General features: G+C 39.4%; 1 protein-coding gene across 23 annotated transcripts in view; it reads right to left on the bottom strand.

Moving 5' to 3' along the window:
• The window catches only part of dlg2 (discs, large homolog 2 (Drosophila)), a 153,467-nt gene that overhangs the window by 87,682 nt on the left and 50,607 nt on the right, over nt 1–15,178 (bottom strand). For 20 of the 23 annotated variants that reach the window (XM_044042683.1, XM_044042687.1, XM_044042690.1 and 17 more), the window contains 2 exons: nt 2,492–2,575; nt 1,217–1,381 (listed from right to left, as the gene is read on the bottom strand). In XM_044042683.1, coding sequence (XP_043898618.1) covers nt 1,217–1,381; nt 2,492–2,575 — 249 coding nt within the window. Of the gene's footprint in view, nt 1–1,216; nt 1,382–1,861; nt 1,901–2,480; nt 2,576–8,318; nt 8,472–15,178 lie in introns of those variants that run through there. The other 3 variants (XM_044042701.1, XM_044042707.1, XM_044042706.1) reach the window with 3 other exon arrangements.

Genomic DNA, 15,178 nt, shown 5'->3' with positions numbered 1-15,178 from the left:
GATGCATAATGGAAACAGACTTTGCTTCTTACTTGCCACATGCGGTCAGATTGACTGTGTACGAGATTAATTAAACTAATACAAAAAATACAAAAAAAAGAAAATTCATTTCCTTCCCTCACAATCTCCTCCTTGACATTTCTAAATTAAATTTAGACTAACTTAAAAAGAAACACATTTCTATGTGTAATGCTTGGTTACATTTTCCAAACCTAAATTATATGATTTAATTTAAGGCTTATTTAATCCATAGTGTTTCCAGTCCAGGACTAGAGGTTTCCCAAAGAGTAGATGAAGACGCGAGGAAGAGTCAAGCTTAAGTAAAACTTAAATGAGCAGACGGAAACAATGAAGCGACCTTCTTATCTGTGATCGGTCACAATTCATATGCCTGCAATGACAGCTTTGACACTCTGTGTTTCAGTTAAAAAAATCATAAATGAATTCTCCTCTTCTCCGTACTTCTGTGAAGTGACACACAGAAAATATGCACATAATTCACTCGGCACTGACTGGAACAAAACTGCACTCACAATAAAAAAAACCTCTCCTCACATACAATGTCGCCCTCTGCTGGCACAAATGTGTACAAACAGCCTCCATCTTTAGCACAATCATTGTATTGACCTGGGTTAACTTAATTCAGCCTCGGTGAGAGACAGAGACGTCAGGGTCCAGACCGGGGCACGTCGATGGCACTTCATGAATCCAGACAATGTGTGTGCAAGGAGTGACGGCAGAAAGGCAGCGACGCAGAAGAAAAAAAGGTTTGTCTTCCAATGACACTCAAAAAACTACAAAGTCACAGCAAGAACAGCAGAAACCAAGAAGTGTGTTTGCATTCACGTGGAAAACAAAAGCAGAAAAGACATATCGACCTTGAGAAAAAGTAACACACTGTCCTGAATTCCAGTATCCAATTATCTGTCACATAACAAACACTTCTTACAAGCAGTTATGTATGCTAAATGACTTGTACTAAATATTATAATCTTGGTGTGATTTCCTTGTAATATAAAAATCAATAAGGAAATAAAAACACAGAAAGAAACATAACTTTCTCCTAAATGTACTGTAGCTAAAGGGCAAATGTATGAGAGAGAGAAAGAGAGAGAGAGAGGCCATGTTGGCAGACGTTCATGGTGCTGGATTGGGATGAAGGTTAGAGGATCATGGTCTCTATGGTAAAAGGAGAGGATTTAGTGCCAGTGCTGACCTTGAGAGGAGAGATGTGGGAGTGGGACACGTAGCCGTGGACATTCTCGATCTCAGACAGGTTCTTCTGAGACACGTGCACCAGCTCGGGAGAGCGCGCCTCATTGGTAAGCCGTGGGAATCCCTGGTCTAGGGGCGGCGAGTCGTCTTCTTGGTAATGGTACTGCTGTGAGCGGGAAGGAGACAGATAAAAGGGGAGGAGGAAGAGGACATGAGAGAAAAAGAAGAGCAAGGACAAAGAGAGGGGGATGAAGACAGACTGCTGATTGAAAAACTAAGTAGAGGCTTGAGATTACTGTTGTCTGGACAGAACTAGACTCCATGTATATTATATTTAGCATTATCATGGATGTGTGACAGTTACATATACACAGTATAATGTGACAAAAATATTTTGTCACATTATGCATTATACTATTATTATACAATATACACATTATTATACATATACTATTTTTTTCCTCATATTCTTGATGTGCAAATACTTCCGAGTTTCTGCCTGTTTATGAAAGAATGAATGAATGAACTCTACTGTTTATGGCAGGTAAATAGGTTCATTTTTAAGATAATGATGTTTGTGACCAAATTCCCAACATCACAAACATTTTGATTTTTAAGAAAAATTAAAGCTATTAATTCTGCTAACCTCAGTTTTTAAAGTAGGTTCCATTTCAACGTAAATTCCATGCACTTTTTACACTTTAAATCACATTTCGTCCTGCAAACAAAACAATCTGTGGCCTATAATATCAGCAGCTGTGTAAAGCTGCTGATATTAAAGATTAGTAGGTAAACAAACATATTTATAATGTAACAAAACAGTATTCGTGGTTATGAATTTATAGTAATAATGGCAATCGAGGGGGGGTTTTTTCAGTTCGAAAGAGGAAATTTGAATCCCTCACAGCATAAAATAATCCCAAATTCAATTAAATCCAATACTGACTTTGTCCCCAGGGAAATGCAATGGCTCACAGAGCAATTTTCTGCCTTCCACTGCGTTCTGCAGATATAGTATTCTTCTCTATTATGGTTGATTTTCACAAAGAACTATGTCTCAATTATCCAATAGATCCAATAACAGAATATGTAATTTTCATTTTCTTTTTTAGTGTGAGGCCCAATAAACATAGGACGTCATCAAAACACAGTGAGTTACATGTTAAATTTACAGCAATTACAGTGCACCAAGATAATGACATCGGTGGATTTACAGGATGATACAGTATGCAATTTGGATGGGGTGGATAAAAAAAAATATCTACCCCCTTCTCACCCAGGGAGCGTTCATCAAGGCAGGGTTCATGCAGGGTGGGGACTGGCCGTTGTGAAGCGACCCCTGCACTGCTGGTGGCCTGTTCTGGAGAGAACAACAGGACCATATGTGACCACCGAGAGCTAACAAGAGGAGCAGGTGTGTGACACAAGAAAAGTACCATACAGTGCACATCCAGTCACAGCCAAGATCCAAAAACGTACAAGCAGCACACACTCACTCGGGAGCAAGAACATCCACGAGAGGCTGAGACTGGAACATGATACATGACAAGACGCATTTTAACAGTACGTGCAGGACAAACACGATGACAAACGGCAACACAAAGACAGAAACAGATAGATTAAGAATGAATTAAATTGCTGGCTAGGTGAACAGTTGTATGGTATCAAGGGAACCATAGGCATCACTGTGTCTGAGCATCTATTTAAGCATTAAAGGTCCAGTGTTTGACATTATAGGAGGGTTTATTGGCTGGAATACACTAACCTATGTTTGTATAAGTGTGCCAAAATTGTCATTTGGTTCTCGTAGCCTTGGCTGTGGGAATTGGGTTGACAAATGACAAATTCTTCTAATTCTTATGCCTTTTATATGTACTTTAGTCAAGGGCCTTGCTATATGGAGGCTGCCATTTTGTGCCGCAGCCTCGATGGACAAACCGGTCAGAGAATACACCAAAACAGACTAGAATGACATTTTCTGTAATGCAAAGGTCACTGTAGTTCCCTGACACATATGGTAAAAGGAGGGATGAGTGGACGAGTCTTTTATTTGTTACAATCTGAAGTCTCATCATTCTGAATTCACCTATTTTCACACACTGGACCTTTGAAGCCCTCGGTTCAAGTTTCACTGAACTGAAGGCCACATGTGCAAAATGGAATAGTTTTCTCCTGTTTCTGAACTCAGTTGAAGGTAAGGAGGAACACGGTTCTTTGTGTCATTCCACGGCAATGAGTAATAACGATAGTTGTAACTCTGTTGCATATTGGTTTGTAGCTTTATCCGGTGCTTAGTGTGATAAGTGAACAACGTAGAAGCAGAGATTGTGCTTAGCTGCATCACTGAAATGGAAAACCAATTTTAACAGTTATTTGTGATGATGCCTACAGGCAGCAATGCACAGAGATGTATTCTAATGTGAGGAACATCAGCTCTGGGCCAGTTGCATATCAAGGACCAGGGTTACTATAAATAGATATATATTCTGTGAATTTGCCCGAGCTGTGTTCTTATGCTTGAGTTATCTCATGTATGATCTTGAAAAATGTACGTGAAACAAATACACAAATGTAGGATGACTAAGGAGGTAGGGTTGCCAACTTCCTGATAATAAAATAAGGAACTCAGTCATACTGTATACATATTGTACATGTTACACCCTTTATTTTTCCTCATACAAATTGTACAATCTTCATAAGTGGACAAATCTGTCAGGGTTTTGCACCGACTTGATATTAAAAAATATGGAATAAAGTGGGTTCTGTATCTGTTCAATATGGAACACATGTTTTATCTTTGAAATACGAAACAAATCCTTATTTTACGGAACGCAACCCTATAAAGGAAGGGAGTTGAGTCCTGATCGAAATTTGTCATCTGTGTTCCCAGATTATTAAATAATTGATCTTGAGGACACAACAGTTCAGGGGTAACGGCACCCAAGACATGAACTGAGCTCTGCAAAGTTATGTGACAAGTGTAGTGCGATTATTAATCCACAAACAACGACTATAAATAATATTCCCACTCGAATGATCCGAGGCAGTTTGGCAGCAAGTTAGCCAGTGAACACACCCAGCAGTGCAGTCATCTAGTGAGCCCTAACATTATTTAAAACAACAATGCATTAGAGTTAAAACAAGAGTTTCAGTTTGGTTTGACGTAGCTTTATGAAAACTTACCATCTTCTTTTCTACTATATTATCTCAGCCTCTAACCCAAACCTGAACTACCGCAATCTAGTATCTGATCCTTATCCAAAACCTGACTTACACCAGAGTCTCACCTGAACCATAAAAACTAAGACAGTCCCTTGCAGCTGTGTCAGAAAGTGAGGATCTCACACACACGTGGGACATCATGCATACATTTGCTCTCAGTCGTCTTCTCTGAATACGAGGACATGACGTGGCCGGCAGGAGTTTGCACGTCTGCTTAAGTGCTGTGGCAGATCCCAAACACAGATGTCGTTTGCAGTGGGAGATGCTACAGGCAGGAGGAGGCAGGAGGAAGCAGGAGGAAACAGGAGGAGGCAGGAGGAGGCAGGAGGAGGCAGGTGTCTGCAGCTTCTGCTGCTCTTTGGCTGAGCACAGCAACTTAAACAGGGGAGGCGGAGACGACCCCAAGATAGAAACTACAAGCACACCATGTCTGATATTACAGTATACTCTTCTTACGCGGTCAGCACTTCCAAATATACATGATTCATCTCGTAATCACATGTTATGAAACATCGGTTCGCTCATATATTATTGTTAGTCAAGTGCAAGCACACTGATGGACTCACTGTAGTCAGTGCCAGCCAGCATCCCAGAGTGCAGAACTGTGCCAGAGGATTCATTCATCTCTGGCAGTCGGCTGCACACTCACACACAGAGTCATTGAAAAAGTATGAAGGTTTTTTTTTTTGTACAAGACTGTCAAAGCAGCTGTACACTGACTACAGACCATAGTGTACTGTATATAAATAGTACATAATTCAAGTCAGGAGTAATCCAGTGGAAACTATCAGCAGGAAGTGATGTTATATTTTGTCTTTGTGCATTTCACTTAATTTATTCCATAAACTCCAAGTCAGGGCTCATCCATAACCCTAATGCCCTACACGTAAAGCTGAAACAATTACTCGATTAATCGATTATTATTCCATTAAAGTGATTTTTAAAGGATTTAAACCAGTTTCTCTGATTTTTCAGTGTCTTTAATGTGAATATTTTCTAGTTTCTTTGCTCCATGAAACAAAGAAATCAGTTTGGTTTGTGGACAGAACCAAGATGTTTGCCAACACCATCATTTCAACATTTTTCAACATTTTCTGACATTTCAGGGACTAAGCGATGACTCAAATAATTGAGAAAATAATGGTGAGCTGCAGCTCTACTGACACCCATGGTTCTCAAACTGTGGTACGTGAGCTCTACTGTATATACCAGGGTATGAGATCAGAGTGGAGCCATAGAAATAACAAAAAATAAATAAAAGGTAATAATTAGTCACCTTATTTCCCGCTCCGTCTTAATCTAATTTCACTTAACCAAAACTATCTTACTGGGAATAAATCTTACACCAATGTATTTCATGTTCTGTGATAATGGTGTTACTTTGGGAGGGTATAAAAAGTTTTTTGGTATAAAAAGTTGGAGAACAATTGATCTACACCAAGTGTTAAGCGATAACTATGGTTTCCTACCTCAGTGGAGATCCCTTCAGTTAGATAAAGCTGATAACCATGACACACGGGGAATATCAAAGACGGTGACATAAAAAAAACTAAAGTAAAAAAGCCTATTTAATCATTCAGCAGACATAATGTTCAACCAGATGCCGTAGTAAGTCTCCAGCTGGTGTCAAACCCTCTCATGATCTCATGAGCAAATACTGGGTTTGTGTCGAAAGGAAGAAACTAAAGCTTAAACTAAATTAAAGATCGATGGGAAAACATTTACAAGGGTTTATAGGCATAAATTAAATAAACTAATCAAAAGAATGTTCGATTAAACGCATAATCCCTTTAAAATTGGGTTTCAATTGTCTTAGAATTTGCACTTCAGGCAAAGGCCTTGCTTTATTTCCAGTGTCCCTATGACGCACAGTGACGCTAAAGCCACTTTAAAAGTAGCTAAGAATAACTATGACGACAACAAAATCGTCTTTGCGACGATGATAAAAGCAAGAAGAGCAGCGAGAGCAGGTGCTCGTACATTTTCCACATAGTTCAGCTCTCCTGCTCCTACTGTTCGTCAGAATGAGGACATTGTCAGAGAACAGGGACAGAGGGTGTGTTCGAGTAAAGCCACAGAAAGAGGTCAGTTCACACAACCATGAGGAGAATCCACACTAAATCTGCACAGAGTCTCTGAACCTGCCCTCGGCTATGCCACCCCACATTTACATCTTATCATAATTCTGGCAGTTAGAGCTATAGATAACGGAGAGGAGGGGAGGAGGAGGGATCCTCTCAGTTGGAGCATGACGGCACCACACGTGAGTATGTGTGTGTGCGTGAGTTAAGCTTTGCACACAGCACAGCCTGGCTAACCCCACAGCTACAACGTATTATTAACACTCCTGTTGAGAAGCGTTTCACTGCTGGAGCAGAATTTGCAAAGATGAATCTATGAGATTAAGTCTATTTTTGTTTTTGTTGCTAATTTTTTGAATGCATGTGTAAATTTGAATGATGAGTGAACACTGACATTTGCTCCTGCAGTACTTTTAAATGTAGAATTCAGCTTCAACAGTTCGAGGTGATGCATATAAAAAAAGGAGACATAGTCTCTTTACAGCTGTGCAAAGTGAAGCCAATATAGAAGTGCTTAAAACATGAAATAAATGTGTACATTTAAAAGAATTTAAACAGTTTATGGTCTCAAACACAAGTTTCAGGTTTTCTCCAATACACCACGATGTCCATTTTGTAAATAATGCTCACATTAAGCAATCAAATAATCAATAAATCACGGCATATACCGGCGATAAATCTCATTCAATGCCTCTCTTCCAAAAATGGATATATCTGGTTTAAAAAAAACAAAAAACCAGTGTCACGGTGAAACATTTAAATCACTGTGTGACACAAGAGTTAAGAAAAAAAAAAAACAATTGACAAGGGGCTGTGTTTGATGTTTTTTTCTGGGCACAAAGCCTCCAAGCTAGAATAAAAAAGGATGATCATATTAGCAGATGTGTCATTGTATAATTTTCCATCTTGTTGTTTCCATTTCAGGTTAATTGATTAACCTGTAAAAAAAACCAAACATGTATTTATAGTACTCCTGGGCCAAAAGGAAAATGGAAAATGGAAGGCTTTATTACAATACACCTTATGAATGTATTGGAATTGGTCAGATGTCTTTATATCCCTCAGTCGCTCAGTACACATTGAAGAAATCAGTTGTCCAAGGTTTGCTCCACTTCATTCACAGTGCCATGAATTTGTTTTACTGAATTAATCCGCTATATACAAACACATTCTTATTATGTGACAATTATTAATATAGTAATTCTATCAGTAAAGAGTGATTCACAATCTGGAATGTGCTGCCAGCTGTGTTAACCCTGAATGTGCTGTCATTTGACTTTTTGTCCTGTCTTTATAGTTATAATGGCTTCATTATAAAAACACATTTTTCCTTCAAATGGTTTAATCTAAACAGCCCACAGTGACAAGTTGAAAAATCCAAGACTCACTGTCTGAGTGTTTGACTTCTACAGTACATTAAGTCATCGGAGGAACTCTGACCTGTCACCAGGGTGATAAATGAAGCGTGACAGTACAGGGAAGCAGAAACATTACATCAGTTGTGCCCTCATTAAGCCCCAGTAAGCATTAGCAGAGCTTCAAGGATCACGGAGTAAAACAAAGTTGTTTTCGCACTGCTTTTTTAAAAAACACAAATCTGAGACCCACCAGAGCTTCACTTTTTCAGGTATATCACACATTCATGTAGCTATAAGACAACAGGATAACACTCAGTGCTCTGACTCCACAGGGAAACAAACACTGGAAAAGCAACCTCTAAAAACAACAGAATAACTGCCAACATCACTAACTGTACGTTGCTCGCTCTGACGTAAAGAAACGTGGTGCTCTGCAACCTACCTTGCATCCAAACATCAACGACAAAGTGTTGTTGCTGCAGGCAAGTTTGCAATGGCACAGCACTGGGGTGCATTCTGGGCTTTTCACTATGGGAGACATTCCTGTGTGGACCAAAGAAAAAAAGAAGAAAAAAAAAAAGACCAAGACCTGGAGCACCGGGCTTCGCAGACTGAGCACTAAGACAAAAGGAGATAAGCCGACAGAGAACCAAACAAGACGAGAGAGCCAAAGAGAGAGGCTTTGCATACGGGCTTTCACTGACACAAATACAGTACATTCACATCTCTATACACTCATACTCCCCCTCCCCTCTCCCTCGCCCCCTGGCTCTCTCTCTGCAGTTTGCCCGTCTCTTCCTGCTCCTTAACCCTGACCATCCTCTTCCTCCACTGAAGTCTCAGTTCTGTGGAAATCAGATTCTTACCAGAATAATCAGTTATATTACTGGCAGGACTGTACCACACACGGCTAGTAGTCGATGTACTAAGCTACAAGTCAACCAAGATGACCCTATTTATCATCTTCGTGTTCTGGACCCACGTGACACATGGTGCAGTGCATAGACGCTCAACTCCTACTGACTGCAACACTTTCCGGATATTCCTCAAACTATACTCAGTACCTGTACCTGTAAATGAATCCATACAACATCCGAAATGTCAATCCATTCATACAAATAACTCCATAAATGTGTTTATTTTGTAACCATTTCATTTATGTCTTCATTTGACAACTTGACAAAGAGTTGCAATAGTCGTTTTTTTGTAATATGACTAAAATGACTGTAGGCTTTTTTCACATTTTGTGGTATTAGATAGATAGCTGGTTGGCGGAATGCTTTAATAATGCTTTTGCAGAGGAGAGAAGAACTTTGAGGGGAAGACCAAACACTGGCGAGTTTCCTGCTCCCATGGGAAATTCCTGATTCAGTTTATGTAATTTCTTGACTAAAAAAGATATTGGAAACTTGAGGGCGAGAGCACTACTTATATCCCCCTTATTGTTATATTTGGTTATATTTTGGTCACGCACTCAAATTCTGTTGTTGAATATAATTTCAACAAGCATATCCATCACTTATGTGACTGATAATCTTGTAAACACTCACTTGCATCTGTTTATCAGAATTTAATGTATGATCAAGTTCTGCCAATGACTTCTCTTTTCAAGTGACTTCTAATAAACATTGGTATAACTATAATGTTTACAATATTTCTGATTGCAAAATATCTTTAAAAATACACCTTATAGTATAAGCTGACAGTAAACAGCACAGTTCTGTTATACAGCTCTGTGTTGCATTAAATGAACCACTAGATGGCGCTGTAACACAGACGACATTGTACTCTTTAAGGTGCAGGAGCTATTAACTAAAAACTCAATCATAGCCAACTTTAATGAACAGTTCCTGAGGTCATTGAGGTTTAATTAATCGGGAAAGCCTTGGGAAAGCCATTCACAGCTCATTTTGGAAAATAATTATTCGTGGCAAAAGTAATTTTAAGAAGACACACACATATATAATTTTCATATGTATTACTAATTTAATACTGAGACCTAATATTACTATTAGCACCTTTGTATATATATATCTATATATATCTATACAGATATATATATAGATAGATAGATAGATAGATAGATAGATAGATATCTATATATATACATATAAATATAAATAAATATAATTCACAAACCTCCACAAAGCCCAGTCAGTCCAGAACAGCATTAAAAGCCGCCTGTGGCTGAATGAATTTTAAACAAACACAAACACACACACACACACTTCCTCCACACTGGGTAATCGTCCAATTACACATACATTCATTCCTGAGGAAACGAGCGTGGAAACATGTCAGCTGCATGCTGCCATATTTTTGTCACACTGACACAAAATCATAAAAATACCTGCTGCTGTGTGCCTATGCATTACATCACACTGTAACAGTGTAACTGGACCTAAATAGAAGTTCAGTTTTCCACGTGTATTTTTTCACAGAAGTAGATGCTGGTGCATGAAAACTACTGCAAATACCAAGTGAGTGCTATTTTCTTCAATGTTTACATCATAGAATAGAATATTCATTCATAGAATATTACAAATCAGTCTCTCATTACATTGATACATTTCACCCAGTGTTAAATTCAAACATTTCTGCCTGAACTGAATGTACAAATGTGTTTTCCTTTGATTGTAGAAGAGTAAAATAACAGTGATTTTCTGTGTTTTCTATCATTATTACACATAAGGAGTTGTATATTCCAGTTAACTCTAACTCCCATTCAGCTTCACATATTCCCAGTCAACCAACTAATGACTCATTACTCCAGTTAATTTCCTCTTTAGGCCGATTTACTGATCTACTGAATCCCTCCTTCCTCTGTTCCATGAATTACAGCTTTGATTTTTTTTATATATATAAAGAAAAAAAGATAAAGAAGGCACAGTTTCCTTCAGTGAACAACATTCAGACAGAAACCACTGGGGAAAGCATGAAAGCAGAGAAGTCAAAGAAATCAAAAGAAGTCTCATGGGTGCAGATAAATGCATATACAGACAGTACATTGTGATCTGGACGGACAAATGAATAGTCGTCAAAGAAAAAGCGGAATATGTTTGTGTCATTTGTGATTAGTTCTCGTGTCCAAACGTATTAATAACCCTTTAACACAGAGTGTATCGCAGATGACACGTTGGTTGCAATTTGCATTAGCGTAATTATGCAACGGTTTGTGCTATCGGAAAGATTCCGACGGTTTCTGAAAGCGGAGAAGTTGCACGTCAACACTGATGGTAATTTCACTTGCGGTGTTGCAGGAAGCCGGCGAATCAGCTTAAGTAGGAAAAAAGGCCTGTGTATAGTGTCCATATTTTGGTCCTGTTTTTGGTCATTGAGACAAAAAGTTATTAATTTATTAAAATGTATTCAAAACTTATTTCAAATGTTTAATACTGTTAAAATGTCACTTTTTTAACATGCAGTAAATTGTAAATAACTGCCAGATAGAAAGTAATACTGGAAAAATGGGCAAAAGCACTTAGCTCACAGGACATTTTCTGGCTCCTATATGGTTAAAATAAGTCCAGACGGGCATTTGGAGGCTTGTATATTAAAGGGTTAATTACTTTTTAAGTTTGAAGATAGAAAATAGTCATATCAGTGGCAACTGATTCTAGGTAAGAATACATGATGCAAGGATTCTTTACATTTACAATGCAGCAACTACTGCACAAAAAAAGAAGGAGAGAGAGAGAGATTTGGCCTGTGTCCCCTTAAATAACAAGAGCATATTCTTCATTATGTTCGCTGGGTGAAACACAAAGACGGATAAACTGCTGTGTCAGTGGTTTATCGTTACAATCTTTCAGGGAATTATATCCCAGGTCTTACCTTCCCTCTTTCTTCCACGTCTCTCTACCTCTTACATTCCCTGACATCCAGAACAGAAAAGCAAAGGAGGGGGGGTGGGGGATTCCCCAGGAAACAATACCAGCATTCTAACAAGAGAAAGGACAAGAGCAAGACTGCGAGACACACGAGTGAGAGAGAGCGAGAGAGAGAAAGGATGAATGGGCCAAAGGCCGGTATAATGGCTCTCACATAGAGAGAGACCGTGAGATAAAAAGCAAGAGGAGTCAACATGTTTTTCCCTCGTTATCAAGCATAGTTGCCAAACACAAATTAGACAGAACCAGCTGGCTGGTAAAACAAACCAAAAAAAAAGACAGACAGAATCATTCATCTGATTTGTAATGATAACAGGACGATCTCTCCTGCCAATAGTAATGTATCACTCATCTCATTGATAGTATTTGGACAAATATGGTTTGCAGCGTACAGTAAAAGGAGAAGAGAGCATTCATAAAGTCATCCTGAAGGCGACCGAGACTACAGAGCCAAAATAACAACACCAAATCCTCAGAACAATAGATTATCAGGTGGCATTCTAAAGTCTGCCCCGATCTGGCCCTTCCGACAATCGTGGGCGCCTTCCTATTTTAGTCTGAGTGTTTAACAGACGTGATTTTAACGCCACGGGACACAACGGTCTTCCCGATTTCAAATCCGAAATTTTAAACCTGTTTGATATGTTTACAAACCCTGCACTAACCAATGAGAGCGTGTTGACCAGGAAACGGATGTTGTGTACTTTTGTTTGTACAAGCCAAGTTGATTCCGTCTTCTCAGCCATGACCTCATCCACACCTCGTGCGTTTCTCAACACAAAACATTGCACACACAACAGCTATTAACTAATGACCCCATGTCTGTTTATATTCTGAAGTCATGCTAAATAAATCAAGACACTTTCTATGAGATCCTTCCTGGAATATCCTCCATTAAAACCATTTGATTAAACGCCAAGTGTGTGTGGTCCGGTGTCTTGACCGGATCGTCTAGCCTGTGCTTTCTCGGGATTAAGTTTGAAAATCCTCTAGTGTGGGACGAGCTTAAGCACATACTTCATGACTTCTTGTGGAGGCACTTATATGAATAAGGGAATCATGAAAACAAGTTAGCTGAACTATAATATGTTGACAGTGGGATAATGTTGGACAGCAGTGAAAGTGATCTTACGAAAAGGCCCAGATCATACTTTCCACATCTTTATGTCTCTGCAGTGGACTTAAAATCAGTCTTGAGTCCGTCCAAACTGTACACACTGACTGCTCATGCTCCCTGTAGAAATACTTTACAGTCTCGCTGGTTGCGCACTCTTGCTTTGGTCAGAAGAGACAACAAAGAAGATGGTAACCATAGAAACTTGGCTGAGATTGTGCAAGGACTTCCACTGCTCAAGGCCTTAAACCTAACTCCAAATCTAGCACTTCATCTGTTTAAGGCCATTTTGTATTCTTCAGTGAGACAGATATTTAGACAATACACTGATTATTGCAGAGTCACTGTATCATGGTATGTGAGTTACACTGCGGTTCCCTGCCCTCATTATCAGCACTATAAAACACACACACACACGCCTGTCCATTCAGAGGCTCTAACCCAACTCACCTAATCCTCCTGTGAGACTACGGCTGCCACATTTAACTCAATCCTCAGGACACGTGATGAACTGAAAGCATGCTGTGTTGTTTTGCTGTAGCCGGAGCTAATATATTATGCAGTGAAATAAAATCTGTCCAAAGAAAAACAACATAAGTTGCTCCCCCAATATTGCACTGCTGCTACTGTTTCTCAAGGTTTTTTGGTTTTTTTTCGAGGATGATTTACATCTTATGTAAGATGCTAAATAATTACCCTGATGCTTATGCCACACTTTGTTAAAAAAAATGTCATCTTCACAGTTGTGTCCATCGCTTCTATCTGACAACACATCAAAGTAATCATGGATTTGTAGATCTGTGGTCTGACATTTGCAGAAACAGATGCAAACAGACCATCAGACCCATAAGAAAAGCAACTGTTTGTTTTTTCAATCTAATCAACTTCTTAACACAGTCAAAGTTAAAGTGGCCAAAACTGTGCTACCTGCATAGGAAAAATAGTGCAGGTATTATTTTAGCTATTGTAATTCATATTTTTCCATGATTTTTTTAAGCTTATAATTATTATTATAATATAGTAGGAGATATACAGTATTTGTGGTTTAGACACCAAAAACCAGTGTACGTTTCTGCGACAGGCTCTGGTTGGATTGAACACTGGAGCTTTGGGCCTGGTTTGGGTGCAAACTCCTTGATCACTTGACAGCACTGACCAGAATGAAGACTAGCAGTGCTGCAGCATCCACGACTGTCTCTACCTCCTTGCCGTCGGCTGCTGGACCCTCCAGGTGGACCACTACAGTGCCAGTCTACGTCGAGGACAGCCAGGGAAGCATGGTGGGTGATTGGCGTGCTGGGACAGCAACAGCGGCAAGAGAAGGACCGGCTCTGCTTTCTCTTGTCAGAAGACTATAAGGAGGTTTGTCTAGGATGTACTGGGAGTGCAGGTGAATACACTGGCGGCTACGTTCAGGCTAGTGCATGAAGGGGGAAAGACAGCAGTGTGACAGAGTGTGTTTGGGGGAATGATGGGAGAACAATGATTTGAAAAACATTCAAAAATGACTTTGTTGGAGCTCTGACACCAGGTAGTAGATTTCATCACATCCCCTACCCTCATAGTGGACTCCACATCATATACTACCTCCTCACTTACTGAGCCCTCACTACTTGTACTCTATTATAGATTCTGTGCCATTCTGAGAACCTGTGGCAATTCTGACCCTCTCGACTTTCTATTGGCAATGAATCGCAATGCCTTTAAAAAATTCTATTACTTTTGCACAGTGGCCTTGTGTATCATGAAATGTGCTTGACAAATCTAAATGATTATTGGTATTATTAACCATGACTAATAAATTGCAGTAAGCACACACAAGGGCTGAATAATTTATCATTTTCAAATCTAGAAAAAAATAAATGCTAAATCAATCGAGCTATTAACGTAATCGATAACCGTACATTAACTCAGTTGTAAGCGATAGATTCCTGCCAGTAAACTAAGCAATTACCCGTGATAACGCGACACTGTCCCTCCTGACATCAGCTGTTTGTGTGTCTGTTCTTATGTGGAATTCATCACAAGTAAAACAGACGACTTATGTGCACAGAAAAACCTACATTAGGTGCATTAGTTATCGCCGGTGCACAGATAAACATGCATGAATGACTCAGAGGCTGAAGGAAAATATTGGTGACAGACTTTGCTGCAGTTTTTCCTGCTAGTTCACCCTCGTTACCACCCAAGACTGCAGTGCACACATACACACACACACGGAGACACAACTTTTCAGACACGAATCACTTGTAAATGCTAAACTAAGAACTGCCTTAAAGTCTTTCCTTACCTCCACAC

The sequence above is a fragment of the Solea senegalensis genome, linkage group LG13 (assembly GCF_019176455.1).
Source record: "Solea senegalensis isolate Sse05_10M linkage group LG13, IFAPA_SoseM_1, whole genome shotgun sequence".
Classification (NCBI taxonomy): Eukaryota; Metazoa; Chordata; class Actinopteri; order Pleuronectiformes; family Soleidae; genus Solea; species Solea senegalensis.
Note: the sequence above shows the minus strand (reverse complement) of the source record. Positions and strands in the feature narration are given on the sequence as shown.